Consider the following 26,295-nt stretch of genomic DNA (forward strand, 5'->3'; position numbering starts at 1 on the left):
ACAGCTATTCTTCCATCTTCCACTAATAATGTTCTTGAAGAATAACAGTTAGAAAACACGTGTTTATCTTGAAAGGGAGAAAAGTAGATCAAACTTCTGCTTCATACACTTTAGAAAGAGATAAAGATCAAAATACCTAACTAGGAAGTCTATTGAAGTTAACCAGGTGGATTATTTTGAAGGGAAACCCAGTTGTATCAGTTCATATTATCAAAGCTAAAAATTAAGTCTTAAAGAGGGTTCTTTTTCAATGTTTGCAGTGGTAAATGGAATGGTATATTGAAGAGTTAGTAGAAATATTGTCTATGCAACCAAAGTGCTAATACAGAAAGATAGAGTTATCTTAAGGAAGGCAAGTTCTTCATAGTATTACCAGGTGGGTTCATTTTTAGATGTGTTATTTTCTTCTCTGAATGAACAACTAGCATAATCATCTGAAACACAGATTTGTGTAATGCAAAATTTGGTTTTTCATCTTTGGATGAAGAAATGTAGTGACACATATGTTTTCGGAATAATATTTTGAGTACTTTTAAAGAAAGAAGTCTGCAAAAATAAAGTTCATAGAGATTTCAGTTTTCATGTTTAAATTTCAGTCTGCAAGAATACTCAAGATGTTATAGTAAAAGTAATCTTAAATGAAATATGTGCATAAAAACATTGAGACATTGAGATTATGTTATCTGGGTAAGAACATAAATTAGAAAGTAAGGTCTTAAAAAAAAATTCCCAATAAATTGGGAAAGTCATAGGTGAGCTCATGGAAGAATGGAAGAATAGTCTTAATGGACCAGAGGTTAATCTAGCCCAGTATTTTCTCATTGATAACATCCAAAGGATAGAATGTAAGAATAACAGAGCACGTAGTAATAATTTTCTATCAAAGTTCTTTTACTGTGCAATGTACAGATTTCCTGAGTGTATTGTAGCTGAGGTTTTTTTTTTACAGGATTTTGATAGAGTCTTCTGTGGACTTGAGGAATTTATAGAGAAAGTTAAAAAGTTTGTGAAGAAACAAGGAGGAATTAGTTGGGAATATAAAAGTTTCTTGGCCGTGAGATGGTAGATTTAAGGAGCCTAAGAAGAGGCAAGAGGGCACAAATCTGGAGTATAGCCATGGACTTCAGGGTAGCAGACTTCATCCTGTTCAAGGATGTTCTTGGGAGAATTCCATAGAAGATCATATTGAAAAGAGAAGGGGTCCAAGAGAAGATGGTTGGTTTTCAAGGAGCTCTTGACAGAACTCAAGTAAAAGGAAGAAAGGTGTAAGGACAGACAGGTGACCCAGGGAGAACATGGTGATACTATTTGAATGTGCAGATCAGAATTGAATCTGGTAAGGGACATAAGGGGTCTAACAGAGTTTCAGGACTATATCTGCAGCAAAAGGAAGACTATGGGGAATATGGACCTGGTACTGAGCCGGTCATGGGACCTGATACCAAAAGTTTAAGAGACTTATGCACTGAAAGCCTACTTTGCCATGGTCTTGACCAGAAATACTGGATTTCAGGAATTCCAGATCCCTGAAATCAGTTTACAACTGTAGTACTTCTGTAATGTATCGCTGAATCTAATAAGAACTGAAGAAAAATGAGGATTCTTTTTTTGTGTGTGTATCATTTCAAAGGATGACAACAGTTCCAGAGGATGTCATTTAACTTGTTAATTTTTGCAGAGATTTATTTTTTCTTGCTGATCAGATCCAATCCTAAATAGCTTTTCTTCTGCAAATAACTATCACAGCTAAGTAAACATATTGCTTCTGCAGAGTTTACCTAGTTGATAAAATAAAAACTGTATTTTCTTTTACAGACATAGTATATGTGGCAAGATTAAGCAACACCATTCACAAGTAAAATATTTGAATTTCAGATTACTGTCAGATATTCTCATTTAGTATTTGTAATGTTTGATATTTGCATCACAGCTTTGTTGCCAAGATGATGAGCATAATTACTGCAGAGACGCAGGCTTAATTGTGATAACCTTGTTTTTAATCTTTCCTGGTAGGATTTTGGAGATGATGGGTCCTTGTACATTACTAAGGTTACCACAACTCATATGGGAAATTACACCTGCTATGCTGATGGCTATGATAAGCTCTATCAAACTCATATTCTCCAAGTGACTGGTAAGGAAATATGTTCTAATTACCAAGTCATTAGAGACTTGGGGTTTGGATTTCTTTAAGCAGATTTGTTGTTGCTGTTTTACTTTTTTTGTATTGTGTTACAGCTTATAGAAAAAAGATATATAATTTTGTCTTCACTTATTACCTTTAAATAACCTACCAAAAAAAAAATTTCAGTTATTACTTCCATATCAATAATAGTTATTAAAAGGTGTAAAGAAAGACCAGAGGGCTTGCTTTGCACCTGTGATGTTATGAAAAATAATGCGTGGTTTTATTTATACGTATAGATATACACAGATAGAGTAGGTTTTGGTATTAATTTATTAATTCTGGAGAACACATTGGGAAAAATAAGTGTGTAAGTCTCTTGCGTAAAGAATGCATGTTTAATATAAAATTAAAAATATGCACTTCCCTAAAGGTATTATAATTGATGTAGGCTTCTAAATTCACATTTATTATTTTGAAATCTAACCACGATTTTATTAGATGAACTTCAGGCATCTGGATTTGAAATCTAGATCTTTACATTTTTCTACATCTGCTCAAGTTCTAGGGAACATTTTGTTAAACTCTGTACTTGGTCAAAACTTAACTGCATTGTTACTGGTGCCCTGAATACAGGCCTTTACCTTCTCTAAAACTGCTGTATCCTCTCCCAGCTGTTTTTCCTATATGCAGTTCCTTTTCTGAATTATTTTAAGCAGTTCTTATTGTCCACTGATGAAAGGTCTGCTGTACCTTATCACCACTGAGGTTTAATGTCTTTTTTTTCTTTGAGTAACCCTGCACTTTCATGCTTTTTCAATTCATATTTGTCTTTGACTCTTAAGTCTCCCTTTCTGCAGTAAAGTACCAGTGTTTGCCATTTCATGTTCTTACTTAATCCTATCCAGAATCGTGTTTGATCTCAATCTTCTCCTCCAAATTTACTTTGCATCAACAGGTTCTATTTCTCTCCTGAAGCACACAAACCCCAGTTTCCTGGCTATTCCTTGTTTTATTAGTTGTTGTTCAGTTGCGTAAAGCCTTATTATAATTGACTTTTCTTGACAACTCATCCAAGAATGCTGAAATATCTTGTTATTCTTATCTTTCATTGATATGCATATGAAATACAGCTTCTGAGATTAATTTGACTTTTAATATGATTCATTCTTCTTTTAATAGCTTTTTTTCTTTCCCTTTTCTGTTGCTGATATCCTTCCCTTTTAAATTACTTTGACTTTTAGTGCTTGTTTGCCATTTTATAAACATGTTGTCTGTTATGTTTCACCAGAAGCTGGCTTATAATATTTATCTATCCATAAATTTTATTTTTTTTCCAATTTCTTCCCCTCCTGGCCCCCAAGACTTTGCACTTTTCCTCCTTCAAATTTTTCTTCTGGGATTATTTTCTGTCATTTAAAAAGCCAGGTAGCAAATACTGGCTAGACTGAAGTGCAATTTATTCATGTTTTAATTTCTGCAGACATAGCAGAATTCGTGGTGAGTTGAACATACTGGAAGGTCCTTGACCAACATTCCTCCTCTGTTTTATGGGTTTTGGTTTACCCTAAATTATTAAAAAAATTATATTCTTGTCAACACATTCCTTATCTATCTAAACGTGTAAATAATCCTGCAGAGGTGCATTGCAGCAGTTAAAATATTAGGATTCCTCATTTTTGGCTCAGTTCAGCACACAATGAGGCAAAACTCCACTGAAGTTGAGGGTTTTCTACAAGATTAGAAAATAATGAAACATAATTCGAGAGAGGACAACTGTAGATTTTTCTGGTGATGGAACTGTCAGTCAAGATACTGTTTTTTTTCATCTGGAAACCACTGTAAACCTCAGATTACTGCTGTTCCAAAAGTTGGCACTGGAATGGTACCTCGCAACACGATTTTGGTTGTTGATATTTTGGTGAACAAGGAATGGGAAAAGGAGGCCCTTTGAGCAACAGGATCATTTGGATTTTGTTGTGGAAAAACAGAATTAAATCCATTGAGATTAAAGGTCGAATGAACAGCTCTTCCACAGTTTAGATCTATACTTCTAAGCAATAATCTTCTTAAGCACAGGCATGATGGTCAGTACTTGTAGCTGTGATAATGACTAATTAATATAATGATACTCGTATTAACTGGAGAGTCAGTCAAAAGGTTAATGGGATAATGAGGCTTCATTGATCTCAAAGATGTAATGCGAAGGTTCAGTGAAAACAATGTAATTAGATTTTGAGTCCTTTTTTAATTTCCATTTATATACAGCTATATATTTTTAGAAAAAAAATTTACATCAACTAATATGTAAATATATATATAAAAATCTGATTTATTTTCAAGATTGAAACCTTTAAGGTTTTTTTTTGGTTTTGAATTATCTGGTACAGTAGTAAAGAATAAGAGAATTAGCTTTCTTTGGAGTTGTAAAAATACAGTTAATGAGCATTGTAAAAGAATTTTTTTATTGTAAACAATTCAGTTTACTCATACAAATAATAGAGTAAATATTGTAAGCAATATTATAAAAAGTTAATATTTAACATTTTCATATAAACTATAAAAAAATCCCCAAAATACAAAGTTGTAATGGGACAGGAGTAACCTGCCCTTGTAACCTGTTTCACAATGTAGTCCTAATTATTAGCATTTACAAAAGATTTAAACCTTTCAATGTGTACAATTTTGAGATTATATGACTCTGAGACTATATGACTATATGAATCTGAGTCTATAAGATTTATTTTTATCTTTCTTTTAATATATCATTTATATTTAAATTAATTCCATCACCTATTTTTCCTCTACTGTTGTTGACATCACACGGCGTGAATCCCATTAACTAGAAAGTCTGTTCTCAGAGGGATAGTTGTATGTGTTGGTCTTAGTATCACTGAAGACAAAGAGGAGCTCTGCAATTTGATCTCCTACAAATTATTTATATCAACTCCATAATTTGTTTGTTAAAACCTGTCTTTACTTAATTTGTACTTCAGAAGAATTTGTATCATCTCCCCTATGCTTCTTTATTAGTCTCTGTGTTTTGTCCAGAGCAGCCATTCAAACTTTTATGGGCGAATGCTGGTAAATGCTGGGCAAATTCTTCTAAACAAATTAATAAATGGTGCTTAGAGGGAAAAAAATCTGTAACAAACTCAGATATTCTTGTAATGAGTGATGGTGTATTTGGTAGGTGGAGTACCTATCTCTAAAATGCCTTTTGATAGTATTGATGTATTCAATTTGCTGCTTTATAGACAAATATTCAACTCTTTAATACAACAGAAGTGTATGCATCAGTTAAGTGTAAAAACTGAAATTTATTAACAAAACAGGATTTTTTCCTTATGTTTATGTTATTGCATGTGTTAACTTGTTAAAAAAGATTATTAAAGATTATAACTCTTTCTTGTTATTACCATTCTTAGGATTACATTAATATAATATCTATATCTGACATCGAAAAAAAAACAAAAAAACACAAAAAAACCCCAAAAAAAACCCTTGAAAATTGCTACTGAAAAAGCTGAAATACCTAGAAAGTTTGTGTTTTTTCATTAACTTGTTGTTTATTGTCTTACAGATCCATGCTGTTCATAGCCAGAATTGTTCACACACATAGCCAAAATGATCACACTGACAGATATAGACATGATACCTAAATGAGTTTAAATATCTTTTTCATGATTCAAGTTTTTCTATTTATCAAGCATATACAGGGCATAGTTTAGATTTTCTAAAGTGTAAAATTGATTAATTTCACTTTTGGAAGGTTGTTTTCACACAGAGAAGCAAGATGTCATTAGCCATATCATAAACAAAAAGGAAGACTGACTTCAAAATTCAAACTTGCTCTGAAAATGCTACAAGTTTATGGTGTACGTTACAATCAACTTAATATATATGTAGCACCAACATGATTTTTTTCTTTCTGCTTGTGTATTAAAAATGATATCCTACTCCCTGAGATTTTACATTTATTTACAAGTCAAGTTCTTCGAAGCTAGGTGACAAGAATTTTCCCCACCTTGGTTTCAAGACAAAAGGTCAGCAGTTTGGGTACCTTAAGATAAAGAAAGGAGACCCCAGTCCCTCAGACTGATGTAAATTGGGTATTTATTATGTCTGAAGAATTGTTTACCAGCCTTGTTTTTCCAAAATATCTCAGTTTAATAAAAGTATTATTATATACAGCAATAGAAGAACCTAATTCACTAAATATATTACCTGTTTCTTTTTAAACACATAGATTCTCCATGGATTCAAGATAGCTTGAACAGACTATTTTTTCACTTCCCCCTCTGCCATCCCCACCATTAGACCCAACTGAAATAATATTCAGGAGGTTTTATAGCAAATGTAAGATTTATTGAACAGTTACATATGCACCACATTTGGAGCCAAAAGTCTCACATGGCTTCTTGAACTGAAAGATAAGGGATGTAGGATTCACTCAATTATGTGTTATACATTACTCTGCTAAATGCAAACATGCAGTGTCTCTCCTCCATTTTTAATCTATGTAATGATATCTCCTTTGTAAAGTAATCTAAGGTTAAGACATTAGAACTTACCTCTTTAACTGTGAACAATCACATTAATTGTGTACTTAAAATTTGACTTCTGTAATATTTATGCTCAGTTACACCAAAAAAAAAAAATGTTATTCAAATGGACCCAAAGAGTTTACATCAAACTTGTCGTACCAAATTAACTTTTTAGACTGATCCCGCAACTGCAGTAATATTTCTCCGTGTGCCTCAGTTGCACTGTCCGTGTGCCTCAGTTGCACAATTGTTTCTTAGTGTTATATAGCAGGTAGGCTTCAGGATAATATGAAATGAAAAGTATAATGCAAAAAAAGGGGTAAAAAATATTTCTAGCTGTATAGATAACCTATCAGGTAAAGATTTGCTGAGGACAGTGGGAAATGGTAAGTAATAGAGGAAAGGTAGGGCAAGAAATGAACTCCCCTGTAATGCAAGAACCTCTGTGCCTGGGAAAACACTGCTAAAGGGAAAAGGTTCTACTACAGAAATAAGAGATAGTAAAGAAAACTCAGACATGCTTTCATTTGAGCAGGTCTTCACTTTCACATCTCCTAACAACACCCGAATAGTTAATTTAGCAACAATAACATCTTGTCATTTACAGTGGGATTTTGTTTGTTTATTTAGGAAATATTTTATTTCAGTTTTAATATTTTCTAAAACTTTCTTAACAACAAAGTTGCCCCAAAAATATCTATCTTTTGCCCAAATTAATATGTTGGACCATTAAAAATTTCTCTTCACAAGTGCTCAGTAGAAATCTGTCAAGGGGTGGTAGTTAAATACCCATAAGCTTTTATATGCAATGTTTCACTGACAGAAAAAAAGGCAAGTATCCTGTCATAGATAGTCAGAATGCAATTAATACAATACCTTACTATTGATCCTAAAAGTTGTTTCTGTTGCTGAGATACTTGAGAATGTTTGATTATGGCAACCGTGTTTCTAAGGAGATTTTCTGAGACAAGATGGAGGAATAAGCTATTTGGTTTTGCTGCAGTGGGAAATCTACAACACAAGGTGGGCTACCTAAAGGACCTTGTGTCAAGGTTCTTAGGAAGACAGGTAGAGTAAGACTGTGAGCTGAGATGCCAAAATATGTTTAGACCACTGAACGTGCAGGTGAGGGGGGCTCGGTTTGAGGAGCACAGTGGGGAAGGCAAGGTCTCATTATGGAACACACAGATGCTGTGGGAGAGGAGACAGAAGGAGGAAGTGGAGGGGGGAAAGGAGTGGGAATACCAGTCTTGAGATGAAAAGTAAAGATCCAGTAAAGTCCCTTCCAGAAACTCAATGGAAACCTTAAATCTCTGATTTCTGTATGCTTTTTCTCTCAGCTGGTAGTCTAAGAAACTAACAGCCATAGTTTTCAAAATTTTAACCTTATTCCTTGGTATTTTATTACATTTTTGCAGTTTGCATATTGGGGTTATGTACAATTTTCTGTGTACATTATTTGAAAGGGCTCTTCTCTCTCATTGGGTTTAAAATATCCCTGAGACTTACTGATTTTTGCATCCTATCTGAGATGGAGTACATTTGTGTATTTTTTGCAGTGTAGAAATTTAAGGAATTTCTATGCTCTAATAGGACAGCATACTGGGACATTTCTTGTAAATAGCTGGATAGCATTTTAAAATATTTAATCTTGTGCTAAAATAGACACAGTTAATTTTTGATCTTGTTATCTTCTTTCATTATTAGCTGATACTTCATACTCTATCCAGCTGTGTTTTGTGACAAAACCTAAGTATTCCACATTTTTAGAGCTGCATTAAACAAAACTTTGAAGAACAGAAAATATACTTCTTTAACCTTATTAAGGTTAATTTTTTTTATTGTTTGAAACAACCTCAAGCAAGTTCTCTCTAATTGTATAATTAAAGATATATAGTTGTTAATCTAAAAATTTACATAGTTGGATTTTTAAATCTTGCTTAATCATTGATTCCCAATAGGATTATGTCCACTGTGATATCATATGTCCTCAATCTGCCAATACTGATTTGTGGTATGTAGCAGATTTTTAGGTGGCAAGCATATAGTGCAGCACGTTTTCAAACCTTGCAAAAAAGTGATGTCAACAATTCTTATCTTTTACTAATAAAGAAACTCAGGAGACTAGTCATATTCATAGTCTTATACTAGTCTTATGAAATCATAGAATCTGCTCAGTTTGAAGGAACCCATCAGGATCACTGAGTCCAGCTCCTGACCTACGCAGGAAACCCCAAGAATTGCATATGACATCATTGTCCAAACATGTCTGGAACCATTCCTACCAGATTTTCCAGGCATGGGGGAGATGAACCATGTGGAAGGGCAACCACCTTGTCTCTGTCCTGTGGCCATGTGTGGTTTTTTCCGGGTGGTGGAAGCCAGCCACCATCTCACTGGTCCAGTGAGTGGAGCTTGGGAAGTTTCTTCTCATCAGTTGGTTTAAACCAGTTTTATCAGTATTGCTATTAGCATTCTCCTTGGTAAAGAGGGTTTTGGGTTGGTTTGTTTGTTTGTTTGTTTGTTCACTTATGTCTGGACATATTTGGTCTTTCTCTCTTTATTGGAGAAACCATGCATATTGAATCTGAGGGAGGTGTTCACCCCTCCAAATTGTCTCAAACCAATACAAGAAGGCAAATGGTATTCTGGGCACAGAAGGTTCTGTCTGAACAGGTATAAACCTGAACAGGTTTTATAAAAGTAAAATGGATTGCTCATAGGTGTTTTGGAGAAAGGGGGAAGATGAAGTGTCTAGGTTTGTGAAACAGGACAATTACAGCCTCTCTACATCTGTAATGACTTATTGGTTGTATAGTATTCATATTTTATAAAGAAATCTAAGGAAAAATAAAAATCTTATTACTCAACAACAAACTATTGAACTACAATTGAGGCTTTTTTCTTTCACACCACAGGCAGTGAAAACAGGTTTTTCTCAGTGAACATTCCTTCTGCTTCATAAATTTTCTGAGACAGAGTTCCACATTGAATGTCATTGAACATCTGACTAATATCACATCTGTGTGTTGTTATATATAGCTACAGGAGTCTTTAGAATTGCTTGTAATTATTTTTCTTAAAATGAAGATAATGCTGTTCTTCATTAAATTAGAATTGTTTTCTGTCTTCAGTTCCACCAGTTATCCGAGTCTATCCAGAAAGCCAGGCAAGAGAGCCAGGTGTGACAGCTAGCCTTCGGTGCCATGCTGAAGGTATTCCCAACCCACAGCTTGGTTGGCTGAAGAATGGAATTGATATCACTCCAAAGTTGTCTAAACAGCTGACTCTTCAAGGTAAAGGGGGATATTTATTGCTTTCTGCAGGTTGCTAGTGCTTTATCAGTGCATCCTTTCCGTACTAGGTGCCCTTCTGGCACAGATTTAACTAAGGGTCGAAGCCTAAGCTAAATCTAAAACATTTCAAAAGATGTCTTTCAGTTACTCCTCAAGGCAGATACCTTCTCTGCTGTCTTTTTGTTAGAATAATGATTGTACTTAATGACAGGATTACAAGTAAATTCCAATATTCTCTTTCCTATTCAAAAATGTGCAATATCTGAGTGAAGTGAGTGGCCCAAGACCCACTCCCAATCAGAATTTGTCACTACAACTACATTGTCATTCAATGGGTATTCAACATCAATAGTTAAATTGGGAATCAATGTTTTATTCTAATACATTGATGCCAATCTGATTATTTTTTCACTAATTTAGATCAAAAGATGGCCTAAATTTTACCTTTATTGCAAATTAGTTGAAAATATCAGGTTTTTTGAATGAAAAGAATCTTAATTAGATTTGGGGACTTGATGGTGAACAGGATAGGAGGAGAAATAGCTGAAATGGATATGCTGTTTTCTCAGGACTATCAGCACACCTCCAGGGGAGTGCAAAGACACTTCACACACACACACAAACCCTGCCCTCTGTCCCCCTCCCCCAAAAAACCTGAAAAACCAGAACCCCACCAACAAACTAAACCACAAATAAACCCCAGCCAAAACTAAAGTCTTTCCTTTAAGTAATCAACAGTTAAGATTAATCAATAGTCAATCTATGAATCTTCAGGGCTCAACAAAATCAGTGGACCTATCCAGCATAAAATCTTCATGTTTCTTCAGTGCTTCTGGTGATTTTTGATCAGCCATAGAAAAAAAACCCTTATGTTGTTAGTGTTCCCTTCAAAACCTTTTCTCGTTCATCTACAAAAACAGAATGTGTCATTAGGATAGGCACTCAGCCTACACTGGAAGAAGCAGTGGGACGAGCATGGAAAGTGCTTTCCTGAAGAGTTATTTTCCCTGCAGGTGTCATAGTTCTCTGTTCTTTCATGGACAATTGTCTTGGATATTTGTGAAAAATTGCCTTGCAGAAACACTTTCCGCTATGAGTAGAAAGTGATGGAATCCTCTTCAATAGCAGCACGCTGTTAATTTCTCCTATAGGGATTTGAGTGACATCTTTGTTTCATATATTTATGATAAATAAATAAAAAGGGTTCTTCTCTAAGAAAAATTCATTAAATTCAATTTTCTTGAATGTACTTCTGTGAAATTTTGAAAATCTCACTACATTTTCCCAGATGTTTTCCTGGGTTAAACTATCTATGCATGAACATCAAGATAGAAGGAATATTACATTATAACCCTGTACTCCTTCTAGTCCATACTTTAGAATACCTACAAAGCTGTTTTTTATTTAGTTCCTACAGTTAAACAAGCATACTATACTTAAAATGCAATGAATCATTGTTCACATCATTAGTCACATCACATTATTTGAAAGACCTTTGCCTGTGAAACCTAGACTGTTTGTTGACATTCCTACACAAGCTGATGCACAGTTCCTAAAGTGGTTTCCATACGCTTCTACATTGATGTAGGTGTAAAATTTCACTGCACCTGTTTTTCTGTTGTTACACTGCATTCACACAAAAGCAAAAGTAGGTGCCTCTGGTTACGAGAAACAAGTAATTTTATTAAAATTATTCTTTACATTGAAATTTTAGCCTGTTCAGTTCCATGGAAAGATGGGTTATTTTGTGTAAAGACAATAATATTGTCAAGTGACCAAATGCAACACAATAAAAACCTAAAATTACCAGATTTTAGAAACAGTTATAGTAATTTAAACATATATAAAACCTTGGACTGATATTTGGCTCTGAAGTGCAAAATCAGCTGAGGTAGTCTGGATATCTGTGAGATGAATAATAGTGCATGTAATTCACTAACCAGTTGAATACCTTTGGACTAGTTTGGCATGCCTCCAAGTTATGAACTCAGGAATGAAAATGGTTTAATTAATATGAGCAGAGAAACTCTTTTGAATTTATAATCCGAAGGCAATGTACCATGTCTGCATGTTGATTTTTTTTCCTCTCCTTTCAGCAAATGGTAGTGAAGTTCACATTAGCAATGTGCGCTATGAAGATACAGGAGCATACACTTGCATTGCAAAGAATGAAGCAGGGGTGGATGAAGATATTTCTTCTCTTTTTGTGGAAGATTCTGCTCGAAAGACCCGTAAGTATTATGAGAAGTAGAAAAATACGTGTAGCCGTGACTTAAACATTTAATCGGTATGAAAACTATGAAATAATAAATAAATGAAAATGAGCTTGTGTAGATAGCTGATTTAAAAAACCTGTAAGCTTAAATAATGGTGTCCAAGAGTCACTAAAGGCAGAGTGAACAATCTGATGTTTATTTAGAAGTAGAATGAAATCTCTGATTCATTCTGTGAATCAACCTATTTATCACATTGATGTTAAAGTTTTGATAGTTTCCTCATGATAGATTTATTGCGTATGAAGGGACTGTGAAGGGAAAGAAGAAACATTAGTGTGGTTTCTGGGGGCTGATGGGGGTGTGGGAGGAAGACCTTTTCCAGTCTTTCTTCCTGTATGTTCTTGAGATATACCACGAGTCAAAATTGGCCCTCAGGATATGAGAGTAATTACAAGACTAGAGTGGCAGCAGGTCCAGATCAGTTCCAGCCTGCTCTTGTGCCTGAATGACTGTGGCTCTTCAGAAATGCAGAGCAACAGTGACCACATTCACTTACTGAGCTGGGAGTTCAATGTGCCAAAGAAATCTCTACCACTGCCAAAAATAGGCGTTCTTCATCCTCTCTTAAATGGTAGTAGGATCTATAAACCCTGTTAACCTATTGTTTGTCTACCTCGATACTTCTTTCCTCTGCCCTTACTTCCCTCTGCTCAGAAAAATCCATTTCTGAGTTTACACTTTACCCATTTGTTTTGTTTGCTTGGGATTTTTTCTTTTCTTTTAAATCTGTTACTTTAATGGATACTACATATTCATTAGAACTATATCTGGTAAAATGATAGTTATTTTACTAGTGAGTCTGATTGCATTAACTTAAGGCATTCATGTTTATCTAAAAGCTTATTCAGCAGTGCCAAAGTACTCAACAGAAAACTAGAGGCAGAATTACTAGCACTGCAAGTCTGCCTGACACTTCCAAGTCACAGGACATTGAGTTCAGTTACATATAGGTTTACTACACTTTAAATGTTTCAGAGGAAATCTTCCGTGCAGGAAGATTACCAAATGGTAATATCTTTACTTAGCTGCTTTCAGTAACACTAATTACGAATATCTTTTCAAAGGTCTTATCATGGAGGGTTTTTTAAGTGTCATGAAAATGACTGCTCAGACATTTCTGAGAAGGCAGCTGAGGATAATTAATTTTTTTGATCATGCTGAGTTTCTGGTAATCTGGTGATATGAGGAAGTTTGGCCACTTCCATTTGCCTTTTGCATTGTGTGAAAAATGTTACAGATGTTGCCAGATTACAAACCCTGACAAACTCTAGTTTATTGATGTTTTAGTTAAAACTTGTGTGGACTTAACAACAAAAATATTCATATCCAACTGTCCAGTTTCAAAGTGTTTTAGTCGCCTAATTGTATCTTCTGAAGCCCTGATGTTCTGTGATCATGTAGGGACATCCACACCTATGCAAAATACTTTTTTCAGGACTTGTAATGTGATGTAATAATTTTAAGTCAGCTAACTTTACAGGATTTGTTAAATCACAAGCCGTGCTATGAACACTCTTTGCAACAAATGCTTTAATATCTACTAGCACTAAGCAGTTGGGATGACCACTGGTGTCATGAAAGATGTAAATGAAGGAAGACAGAATACAAACCCAACTATTTCTAAGACAATTAATCTAAAATATATAGTCTCCTTCCTTCCTATAGAAGTAATTTACTCTACAAGTTCTGTGTTGTATGTTGAAGAAAGGCATTTACCAGTTCCTTGGTGTCTGAACAGGGTTTCCTAAAAGTTGGTGCATGTGCAAGTACTCATGTAGTCCATAGCTGCATAATTATAGTATTCAAATGTAGGTCCAACAGATATTCACATGATAAGCTCTACTTTACTTACTTTGGCTCAAAACCCCATTTCTGTACATGCAGGAAGAACTAAGGTACGCACTAATAGAAAAAGCAGTCACTCTCAATATCCTTATCACACCTACATAAACAAATTGCCTTCACACGTACAAATTTTGATTGGTGCAGTTTAAAAGAAAAATGCTACCATTTTTAAAAGAAGCTCCTTTACAGGGAGGAGTTTCTAGCATTAGCAAACTGATATTAGGAGTGGAAGGACCTCGCTGTTAACTAATCTCTGCTTGTTTTCATATTTCCTCCAACACACAGGTTTGTGGAGAAAATTAGGGATTATTAGGGAAGAAAATGACATAGGTAAAACCACCTGGATAGGATTGTGGGCTTTTTTTTACCCCACCCACACATATTAAGCACAATGCTACTGCTACTTTAAATTTAAGCCTGCTCATTAGGTCACAAGTTACATTCTAAAGATAGCTTCTGGTGAATATAAATATGATTCCATATGACCTCCTATAAACTATACCTGTAGTTGATGATATTTTTATAATTAATTATTTGTTTTCTTTTGTTTTTGTTTTTTTTTTGTTTGGTTACTGGAGAACTCCCTTTTGGAAATCTTAGGATATTGTTTTGAATAAAGTTAGCACAAATTCTCACTAGCTTGTCAGTTAATGCAGGCTTTTCTCTTTTGTAATGTCACATGAGGTAAAAATCAAAGCAAACTAAAAGCTTCTCCGAACATTGAGTTGATTTGCCATTGGGAGGTTAGTGAGAATTTCACAGTTGAGTTTTAAAATATAAAGTACAATTGCATTGCCTTGAGCATGACAATAATTTTATAAGCCACGTAAGGAATACAGAACATGATTCCATTATTACAAGTGCATGCATTTTATTTCCTAGAAAGTCTAATAGTCAAAGTAAATGTTCACTTTTGTACTTATCTGACCCATTGTATATATGAAAACTTTCAGGCTTTAGAGCTACTTCGCAAAATAAACTAAATTTTCATTATTTTTTTCTGTGGAATCTCCCTTTTCAATACATCCTAAATTTACAGAAAACTCAGTACAGTGCTTTGAGAAAAAATTAATATACATGGCAGAAAGGGCATAGCGAGTTCATGTCTTTGTGAATGGGTAGTGTAAACAGCTCGCAAGAGAACATATTATATTTTCTGGTACCTCTGATTGAATTAAAGCCAGTGCTATTGTGAATAAATAGATTAATAAATAGTAAGCAAAACCTTCCTTCACCTGTGTGTCCAAAAATGCTAGCAGATTACTAGGTTTTCAAAATTTACAGGATTGGTTACAGATGCATGTAATGCATGTGTCTGTACTATAAACAGAAAAGCAACTGAATGAATGGCAAATCTATACTGACGGTAGTAGGAAAAATGAAAATATACAATGAAGAGTGTGAGTTAAAGTGGCAAGGCTTTGTTTATTTTAAAGTTTCCAGTTTCAGAAACTTAATATCCAGTTGCCAAGAAAAGTCAATATACTTTGATGATAATGGTTCATCATCAAGGTGGTAATCTTAGTTGGAAGTGAATGGAAAATACTCTGAAAATGCTTTGTCATCCAAATCTGCTCAGTAAATGTAATTTTATACACTTATCAATTGTGTCCCAACACATGGACACTTTTTTCTAGATTTGTGAAGTTGTAATAGAAATTTTTAATTTATATTACTATACAAACATCTCTTAGCTGGCAATAAATATCTGCTACTCTCTATTGTTAGATCCTGTTCCTAGATTCCTTTCATGTTGACAATAAGAGTATCATCCAAAATGTTTCTGAATGTAAGAACTGCGCTGCTTTGAATCTCCAGAGGCTGGAATTTTTTTAATTTTTTTTTTTTTTTTTCTGTGAATTACATTTCTCCTCAAGTTTGAGGTTAAAACCATCAGGAATGAGATATAGGTGGTCTGAGTGATAGTTGAATAATCTCTGCAGTGACTGGTAAAAACATTCTGGGGATTAACGGCCTTGTCTAAATCTCCTTGAAGACAGAAGAGTCTCCCCTACTGTCATGATCCTCTAATAATACCTGAGAGAGCTCAGTTGTATTGGAAAGAGTCTTTGGCATAATCACATTTGTAAATACAAATAGCAGTTTAAAATCTGGTTTTAGTTTCATTCTAATGTATTTTGATTTTCCAGAACAGATATTTAATGGATTCATAGATTTAAGCATGGTGGAACCCTTCTATCTAAATATTCTATCTTCTCCGTTTCACAAGACATTAAATTGCATCCTGTTCTGCCTGAGTACAGATCTAACGCTTTGTTTGCCTGAAGTGTGTCCTCATAGATATGCATCTACCTGAGTTAGACATGCAGAGTCAAAAAATCCCTCATTTCTCTTGGTATTTTGCTTTGTTCTTTCACTAATATAGAATAATCCTTAGTTTACATTCTGAAGTCAGCTTTTTCTTCAATTTCCTCCTTCTACTCTCACTTCCCCCTCCCAATAAATTGACCTCTTAATAATTCTTGCCCTATGAATATATGAATATTGATTAATTTTTCTCACACACACTAAATATAAGTTTCTCATAATAAGACAGTTGCCATAGTACTCAGTCTTTTTACCTTGAGGATTCTAATTGGTTTTGGTACAGTTGTCTCAAAAAAATAGGAACTGCTCTTTGCAGAAGCAAATGTATTATTTGCTTCTTTAATGTTCTATGTAGAGAAGCATATATTCAGTAATGTGTGGTGTTTTTTTTTCACATCCACTGATTATTTATCACATTTTTCCATTAGTATCAGCAGTGGAAGTTTACGTAGATGTATGTTTATCTCCCATATGCCCTATATCCTATCAGAACTCACTTTCCAAATCATGTTCTTTCTCATCTGCCTCAGTTAAATGTAGTCTGTATTGTGTTTTCCGAGGGGTCTAGATTTGCATTTGGCTATAGGAAAATTTAATTTATTTTACAGATGAACTTGACAAATTAATTCAAACAACTTTTAGAACTGTTATTTATCATTACAGATAATTCACAGACATCTTAGGAAATGATTTTTTGTTTGTTTACACATCACTGATGAAAGTGCCTAAGACAAAATTCACTAGCTGTTTCTCTGGATGCATTCCAGAACTTTCTTCTTCACCTTTTACTAACAATTTAACAATGAAAACTATGTTTTCAGATTAATAATTTTGGCTGTTTTTAACATAATTAACCTGTACTTTACTGCTATTGTATCACTCTAATATTTAATCAGAATATTCTGTGTTAACAAATTAGAAATTTAGCAAAATTCTTGGTTACAACTATATGAATTTTTACATTACCAAACTCCTAATTGCACCAAAGAATATAATCAGGTTTATGTGGGAAGACCTGGTCTCCCTTAGAACATATTAGTTGACTTATAATTATGTTCTTGTCTTACTGAATTTAATTCCGCACAAATGTTGCCTGTTCTTTTATCTGGGATATACACCCCAGTCTAACTAGCCTACAGCTACTTCAGTTATTATGTTTCAGGGAGTGGGGGAACTACTAGGGGTATATGTAGTGGTACTTTATGACTTTATATATTCTAATTTTTTTCAAAACTAATGGTACTGTTTTAAACATTTGAAACAATTTTTAGCAATTATTTTCATACACTGCATTTGGACCTGGTTGTTTTAAATATTTGTCCTGGCTACACCCTAGTTATCCTCCTTTTTGTTCCTTTTTAAGGTAGAAAGTATTTAATCAGCCTCTGTTTTCAATTATTATCCTGCTCCTGTTCAAATACAGAACAAAAATATTTATAGAAGAATATTGGTAATAGACCATTTAAAAACCCAAAACTGGATCATATCTGTGCATTTTAAACCTTGAATATCTCTGATACAGACAATACTTTTCTTTTACCTTTAGGAACTATCTGTGACGATTTCCAGGGCCTTTTCTGCAACAATGTTGTAAAGGAATATCAAACTACTGGAACTTCTTCTGTTAGCAGAAAAATGGGATGTTAATTCTTTTTAAGGCTATTTCTTTTCTTAAAGGTTCTTATTTCTTTCTTTTTGTAAACAGGCTCTTTATTCTAGCATCTCTGCAGCAACTGATAAAGATGGTTTTTCATTTTCTAGCTTGTAGTACGTGCAGACTCATTTTAACTAACACTCAAATCTTTATTAACAGATAGCTTTCTCTTCCATACCAGTGGATTAAGCACCATTTAAATCATGGACACACAAATAGACAGCTGCACTGTAGATTTATGTTAATGACTAGCTTTGATAGTCACAGACACAGACTGGATCAATCCAACTCCTACAATCCATAAGGCAAACCAAAGTCATCAGCTTGCTTTTGTTGAAACACTGTGTGGAGGCTGAAGAATTTAAATACAGAGCAGAGATAATTTGACAGTGTATCTTGACAATATATTAATGAAAAAAGTGGAGTGGGCAGCATGTTACTGCCTTTTTTGTTAATACATAGGGTAATAATAATCACAAATTGAGGATGAAGAAATTACAACTGTGGGATTCGTTTATTTAATCAGGTTCTATTCAGGTAGTATTAGGATTAATGGAATTCTTAGTCAAAGTAATATTAATTGTTATTACATGGAATATAATACATAAATAAATATACTAAATAAACCGTTTTGTTAACTTAGGAAAAAGAAAGGAAGGAAGACTTATACTACTAGGGGGAAAATTTAGTAGAAACAATGGAGTAGATTATATCAGTGTAATCTGAGACACATAGAAAATCAGATTACACTGACTATAGTTATCTCTAAGGAAGAAAATCTGTCAGTAAAGGAAACAGGAAAATAAAAAATATTCATCATCAAAGACCAGGGAATATTTTCAAAAGTAATTTTCAAGTACTTAGAATTCTTATTTTAGCTGTTAGTAAAATATTCTCAAGTAAAAGAACTTTAAAAATCCATTTTTTTTTTCTTTCTTGATGATTTTGACAGGTACCTCAGTAGTGCTTCAGTTTCTTTTCTGCTTCAGTTTATTATAGTCCCCTCAAACTGGAGTCATAGATCATGAAAACACATTTTGTTCCCTCTAAAGTGAAATAGTTTCGTGGGTTTGTTGTTAATTTCTATTTTTAAAAATATTTTTATGTCTCTTAATTATTTCCAAAAAGTCACTTCATAAAATGCAATTCAGTTTGCCATTGATTAATACGACTTCTAAGCTGTTCCTCTGAATTTTATTGAGACGTATGTATGCACCTTGGTGAGACATCTGTCACAACAGAGAGTTATCAAATAATGTTATTAAGACATTTTCAAGACTGATTTGACAGTACATGATGATATTTTAACATTTAGTAACTTTTAATTTTGATCGTCATTCATAGACTCTTGTGTTACTCAATTCACCCACTATGACATCATCATATACGGCTAACTAACTTATCCTACAGATTATTTCATGTAGTCACAAAAAGCGGGATAAAAGGTCTCTGCCTCATGCACTGTGTCTTGAGACTAAATTTAAAAAATAATATACCTTTTCCATACCATTAAGTAGATCTATTTCCAACTGCCTTTTTTTATGTAATATTATAGTAGTATCACCTAACAAGAGATTATGTGATCTGAATGCTACTGACTTGACAGGTTTATGGCCGTCATGAGCAACGAGGCATCTCCACTGTCTTGAGCTGGGAATGAGACTAAAAGCCTTTTGAGGGTGATTTATGGCCCAAATTCTCTCTGAAAGGCTTTATGCAATTTTAATAGAATCTTCCTGTCACATCTGATACTGAATGGTACCTATTTACCTAATTTCCTCAGAGATAATTTATGCTGGCATTTTATTTTATGGTAGAGCTAAACAAGTTTATACTTGTTGACAGCATCGTAGGCAAAGACTTCATTTCAAACTTGCAAGTAATTCAGCCCATGAACTATTTTTTCTTCCTGCTTGTGTGGATTGCATTGAGTTAATGTGCTAAGGGAAAGGACTAAAACATGATTCATTATAAAGATTTATAGAAAATATAGAAAAATCAGCTAACGTGTTCATATTTGCCCAAAAATGAAGTGTCAATTGTTGACTTTTAACTGATAAATAATAGTTTAATATACATAAAACAGATATTTGGTTATTGTATTACCTAACCTGAAATGAAATTAAAATGCATGTCACACAAGAAGAGAATGGAATTTTGATAGAATTTGTAATGACATAATTATTTTTAAAATACTTGAAGCTAGAAAGCAATAGATAACTTTGAAAAAAAAAAGCTTCACAAATAAAGTTTTTTATATTTACATTTGTATGTAAAAAACAACAAATCTGAATTTCTTACAAAATAATAAATTAAAGCAGGTATTTGCATAAGGTTTTTCATTCTGCTTTACTGTGGAAGCTGAGCAAAACTTCACCTTAACCTCATCTTCACTTTGAACACAATTGTTTTTAATATACAATTAATAATTAAAAACTTGTTTGGCTCAGCAGACAGATAGTAATGATGGTACAATTTACCCTGTAACATATGGGCACATGTGTATACATTAGAGATATGAGAAAAGAAGTAAGATAACAGATACACTCTCTTTACAATGTGTTTATGATTAATCAGAACAGCTGACAATGGTGGTGGCTATCAGTAAAGTAAGCAGACAAAATCCCTTCAAACATCTTGAAATTACTTCTTGTATGCAATTGAAAGTACAGCAGATTATGATAGGACAATTCTGAAAAATAGTGTTGAACTACATATTTTGTCATATGACCTTATTGCATCTTCCTCATTGTCCTGTTTTCTATTATGTCTACTTGTGACCTCTTGCCATCATGGAATTGAAGGCATGGAAAGGGACAGCTGTTTCCCATCTGATGCTGCAAAGCCTAGGAAATCAGCTGATATGTAACAGTTTATTTTTATTTATCAGTTGTTAGGTTCAGATAGAAATTCAGGTAAAATAGTTAAATTTCTTTGAATACAAAGCTTGTTTTTGGATAAGACAAAAAACCCAGCAGTGGTTCTATATTCATGAACAGGAATTATTCACATTTCCCTCCCCCCCTCCCCATTTATTGGAATAATATACAATGTATAAAAATGTCTTTTTGCTGGTTTCCACTATTTTTAAAGCCATTTTTAACTGCATTGTTCTCTTAGTGAAGCAAACAAAGAAATTTTTCAGAAAAGTTTTGAGTATCAGTGCAGATTTTAAAAGCCCACTGAGTGTTTTCTTGGGTAAGGACCACTAAAGCATATGATAGAAGAGGGAGAAGTGTTTCTAGGAAAAAACTGTATTTCAATAAGGTTTTTTTCTGAATATGATTACCCTGCTCTGTTTTTTCTCTGGGTATATAGTATTGTGTACTGATTACTAATAATAATGCCAAAAGGAAGCAGAAGCATTTAATCTTCAAACGCACTGAATGTCAATCTTACACACACACACACACTTTATTTCCAAATTGCCTTGAATGTTTTAAAAAAAAGAAAAGTAGGGAGGAAGAACACTGTAGTTGAAATTGTCTGTTAAGACAGAAAAGTAAATGTAATGACATTTATTACAGATGTGATAGGAAAGAGAAGGATACATAATTTATTTGGAAAGAGATATTGTAATACCCTCATTCATTTAGTAATAGAAAAACCATGGATATTTGCAGCTGTTGTTTCCATCCAAAATGGGTAAGAGTTTATACTGTTGTTAGTCTGCTGCAGATTTTCATGAAGTACTAAGGACAGAGTTTAGTGAAAAATGTGCAACCTATTACAATTCAGCCAACACAGACAATGAATAACAAAGATGAAGAGTAGGCTTTCAGATGTTATGTTAGCTACCCATAATCAAAGGCTAGGTTTGAGCACAGAACCACAGAATAGTTATATAAGAACCATGAAGAGTGATTTTTATGGAGCTGTAATCATGCTTAAAAAAAAAAAAAGAAAAGGAAAGAAAAAAAGAAAACCACTTTCAAGAAACCCTTGTTCTGCACTGCTAGGGGAGGGGGAGAGAGGCAGGGTTCTTTTTGATGACAATATAAAAGGCCCAACAACAAATGATGCAATAAAATAGTTGCTTTAATGAGGTATAATAAAAAGAGGAATATAGATAGGGAGTAAATCTGCATCCCTTCACATGCTGTACTTCCCACATCTATGCAGCATGGGATTAGTTGTAGATGCATTTTCCCATGGCAAACTGCACAGATTCTATCCATGAAGAGGATCCCTCTCCATCCCATTCTGTGGTGGCTTTTATCTGGAGTAACAAAAAAACCTATATATCTTCTGACAGGTTGCAATGTTATATTTGACCTCCAAGTGTGCAGCACAGGCTTTTTTATGGGCATTCCAGCATATACCCTTGCAGCAGCTACCCATGCTAATATGCAGGCTTCCCAAACAATAAGTACAAGGCCCAATATAGCAGAAATAGCCTGCTCAGGGTCACAAATTTCTTGAATACAACGTTCTTCTGCAAGGCTCCCAGTAGGTCTCCTATGAAATAACTCTATGGAAGCAGGGCACAGGAGAAGATGATATTCTGTCTTGAAGCCAGAAAATTTTACTGAGATCTATCAATAATTATGTATTCTTACATCGTGAAGCTTACAAATGTTTGTGAATTGAGTATAGGGTGTGGCTCAAAAATGTTAATTTTGCTTAACCAAAAAGGAAGGCAAACAATATGTTTCTTAGCATGCTTTCTATCTGCAAATGTTATATTTGTTCCAGCATGGAACTCTTTATCTCAAGAGTTGACATCTTTCCTGAACAGAAGTTATAGGACTCATCAAAAAAAAAAAAGTGAGGTTTCTTGATCTGTGTTAGGTGAAATGATGGTTGTTGTTTATGATTTTGTATTTCACTCTTAAACTATATCTCAATCTTCTTCTAGCTGATTTGTTAATTTTAAAATTAACACATGTGGAGCTTTTAAAGCACTTTTTTATCCTGTCCTTTTTTTATGCTGCTCTTTTTTTTAAGCAAAGCTTAAAATCATATGTATCATTTTGCATTAACACAAATTAATATGTTCTGTACTTAGCATCTTAAATAATTCCATTTGATACTGTGCAGTTCTACAAAGTTGCATAATTGTAATTACTTTTTTTTTTCTTTCCTGTGTCACCCTTACAAAAAAACCTGGTAAAAAGTAGAACTTTATGGCTGAATTTATGGGATCTCAAGTGACATATATTACATGGTTATTTCCTCACAATGTGAAGAGAAAAGTAATCTTAAAGAAAATCCTCCAGGTTGCCCTGAGGAAATTAATTTGCTGTATTACATAAAAAAGTCTGTGTAAGAAAACACAGACAAACACAGAACTGTGACCTGCATCTAGAGCCATTATTCCAGAACCCACCTGGAGCTGAATTTGGTGAGGGATATAAAGGGCAAATAATGGACTTCTATAGAGACACCAGCAGCAAAAAGAAGGCTAGGGCAAATGTGGCCCTGCTGCTGAGTGGAGTTGGGACCTGGTGGCAATGGATATGGAAGGGGTCAAGATGTACTAAAGATCTTCTTCACATCTGTCTTTACTGGCAAAACTGTCCCCAGGAATGTGACACCAGGGGGAAAGTGTGGGAACAATTTCATCCTCTGGCAAGGAAGCCTTATCTGTGGTGCATAGGATCTGATTGTGACTGTTTAAACAAACCGGACATTCATGAGTCAAAGGGCCTGGATAGGATGCAGCCACAAACACTGGGCACGCTGGCCTGATCAGCCTGACTGACTTCTGCAGTCAGGTGACTGGCAGCGTGGATGAGGGGAGGAGTAGCTGTTGTTTAGCTTGTCCTCAGAGATCTTTTGGACACTGTCTTTGGACATGACAACACCCTCAAAGACAAACTGATGAAGTACAGACTAGATGCACAGATGGGGGCGCCAGCTTAAGTACCAGCCCCACAGGCTGTGCCACTAGTTCCACATGGGACCAGTCACCTGTGTCATACCACAGGGCTGTTTCTTTCCCTCTCCTTTGTGTCAAAGCTCAAATGATCGATTAACACTTCTACAAAGGGAAACAGCCCTTGTGTTTGTATAAACCCCTTAGCATGCCCTCTTTGAAGTTGTCATCTTTTAGACAGAAAGACTTGACTGCATAGTGCTTTCAAAGTAGGCGTCATGTTTAGCTGACAATTATCGTCCCAGTTTCTTCTCCTTTTGGTCATGGAATATGTTGGAGGAGTCTTTACTGGCTTCCAATCTGCAGTAAAAAAAAGTTATCTTCTGCAGCTCCAAAGTAATAAGGAAATAGTTCTCTCATTAATTTTCTTTTTATGAAAATCAATACCTATTTCTTCTTATATAAGCTAAAACAATTCAATATGTCTTAAACCTTTTGGTCTATTCTTTCTGTAGTTACAGTACTGGTGATCTACTGATTAGGTCTTCATTTTAAAAATAATAGCTCTCAATAAAGCATCAAACATATTCTGTCTCATGATTGTAACTTACAGTCATAGGTCTAGTTTAGGAGTATAATCAGCTTAAACATAAGCAGCCAAATGTTATTGAGAAGAGACTTGTTAAATACTATTTTCATGTTTGCCATTGAAATAAACAGTAAACCAAATGCATTTTGTGCTGTCAGTGTTGGATATAAATCTAAGAATCGTACTGGTATTAGCACTTTAGTCAACAAGAACTTTCTTTTAGAGCAGCTGGATGTCTGGAGGACACATTCTCAGCCAATACAGACAAGATGTCCTTCAAAGCTAATCTCTTCTGAAAGTTGAGAAGAACCTTAAATCAGAAGAACACATTTAATGGCACATGACTGAGAAATAGTTAAAACCTATTGACTTCATTTTGATCTTAGGAGCAGTTCAAGAGAAATTCTGCCTCCTGATATAAAGGTTTACTTACTGAGTAAGTGACAAGATGGCACAGTCCGTTAATCTTGGCTGTTAGCAGTTCAGATATTACAGAAAAAGCAAGTATTGTATTTAAAAATAGTGCAGACAGCAGTCAGGAAAATAAAGCTTTTTTAGAGGTAATAAAACACAGACTGTGCATGTTTGAAAGCTGCATGGATGTTCTGTGGTGGGAAAGAAGAATTTTTTATTCTAGTATTTAGTATCACTTCAGCAGTATTACTGCTACTTTCTGTGTGTTTGGGGATCTCTCATTTGTTCACTTCAAAGCACTGAAGGTAAGAAGTAATAATCATCTTCATTTTGTCAAGGGACAATTTAATGACAGTTTAAATACTGTGTTAAGGTCATATAATGAGGTAACTCACAAATTCAGACAATGTGTGTCAAAAGAAATCAGGAACCGAAAAATAGTAGGAGAGGAAAAACAAAAGCCCAGTTGTGCTGTTATCCCAAGCCTTCTAAATCAAGAGCTTGTTAGAAAGTAGATAGACACATTTTCCAAGGACCCTTTTACATATTTGGGACTCTGGATGTTCTTTCAGAGCTCAAGAACGAGAAAAATGCTGCACTGAATAAGGCAAAAAGCCCATCTTCATCCTGTCTTCAGCAATGCCCAGTAAAAGATGTTTGAAACAGCCACAACACCCAGGTCCTCTCTGGAATTATAGTTGTTCCTGTTTTCAATCACAACCTTCAACTGTCAGCAGTTGAGGAACTTTTGTGTACCAACATACTTTTCAATAATTTCAATTGAAATTTTCGATTTCAACTGTCTTTCATTACTTTTTGCGATTTTTTTTTAAAGCACACTAATGTTTTTAGCTTTTGCAACACTGTTTCAGTGAACATCACCATTTTATTATATGACATGTATGTGTTTTTTGTGATTTATTCTTTTCTTTTAATTTTTATTATTATTATTATTTCTTAAGATCATTACAATAGGGTTTGGTTTTCAGTGATAGTGTTTTAAAAATCTTATTTTGTGGCAGGCTGAGCTCTAAATATTTAAAATTTGCAGAATTATACTTGTTTTCTTGCTCTTTCTCCCAGGTAGAAAAAGCGATACTAGCATATTATAATTTTCATTTGTCTCAAGGGTCTGAAATTCAATTGTAAACAAGATGGCCAAATAAAAACTTATTATTTTCTCAGAAAAATCAACTTAAACATTTAGTTGGTTACCATGCCATCTTAGAGTTCCCATCTTGGTCTTCCAAAGATAATGGCAAACGTTATACAGCATGACAACTTTGGTAGCATGGTGGTGTTACAGCCATATGGAAGTATATCTTGCGTGCATTTTGGTTTTGCATGTTTCTCTCAAAACTATGTCCTGAAATCTATGTCTTTGAAGTCCAGTATGCTTAAAG

At 34.3% G+C, this 26,295-nt stretch overlaps 1 protein-coding gene across 2 annotated transcripts in view; it reads left to right on the forward strand.

The window, feature by feature from the left end:
- FSTL5 (follistatin like 5) overlaps window positions 1–26,295 on the forward strand; it is a 281,074-nt gene that overhangs the window by 209,734 nt on the left and 45,045 nt on the right. For both annotated transcript variants that reach the window (XM_050338164.1, XM_050338163.1), the window contains 3 exons: window positions 2,014–2,134; window positions 9,807–9,968; window positions 12,065–12,199. In XM_050338164.1, coding sequence (XP_050194121.1) covers window positions 2,014–2,134; window positions 9,807–9,968; window positions 12,065–12,199 — 418 coding nt within the window. The remainder of the gene's footprint in view (window positions 1–2,013; window positions 2,135–9,806; window positions 9,969–12,064; window positions 12,200–26,295) is intronic.

This window comes from Myiozetetes cayanensis, unplaced genomic scaffold (genome assembly GCF_022539395.1).
Source record: "Myiozetetes cayanensis isolate MyiCay16 unplaced genomic scaffold, myiCay2020 scf7, whole genome shotgun sequence".
NCBI classification, from domain to species: Eukaryota; Metazoa; Chordata; class Aves; order Passeriformes; family Tyrannidae; genus Myiozetetes; species Myiozetetes cayanensis.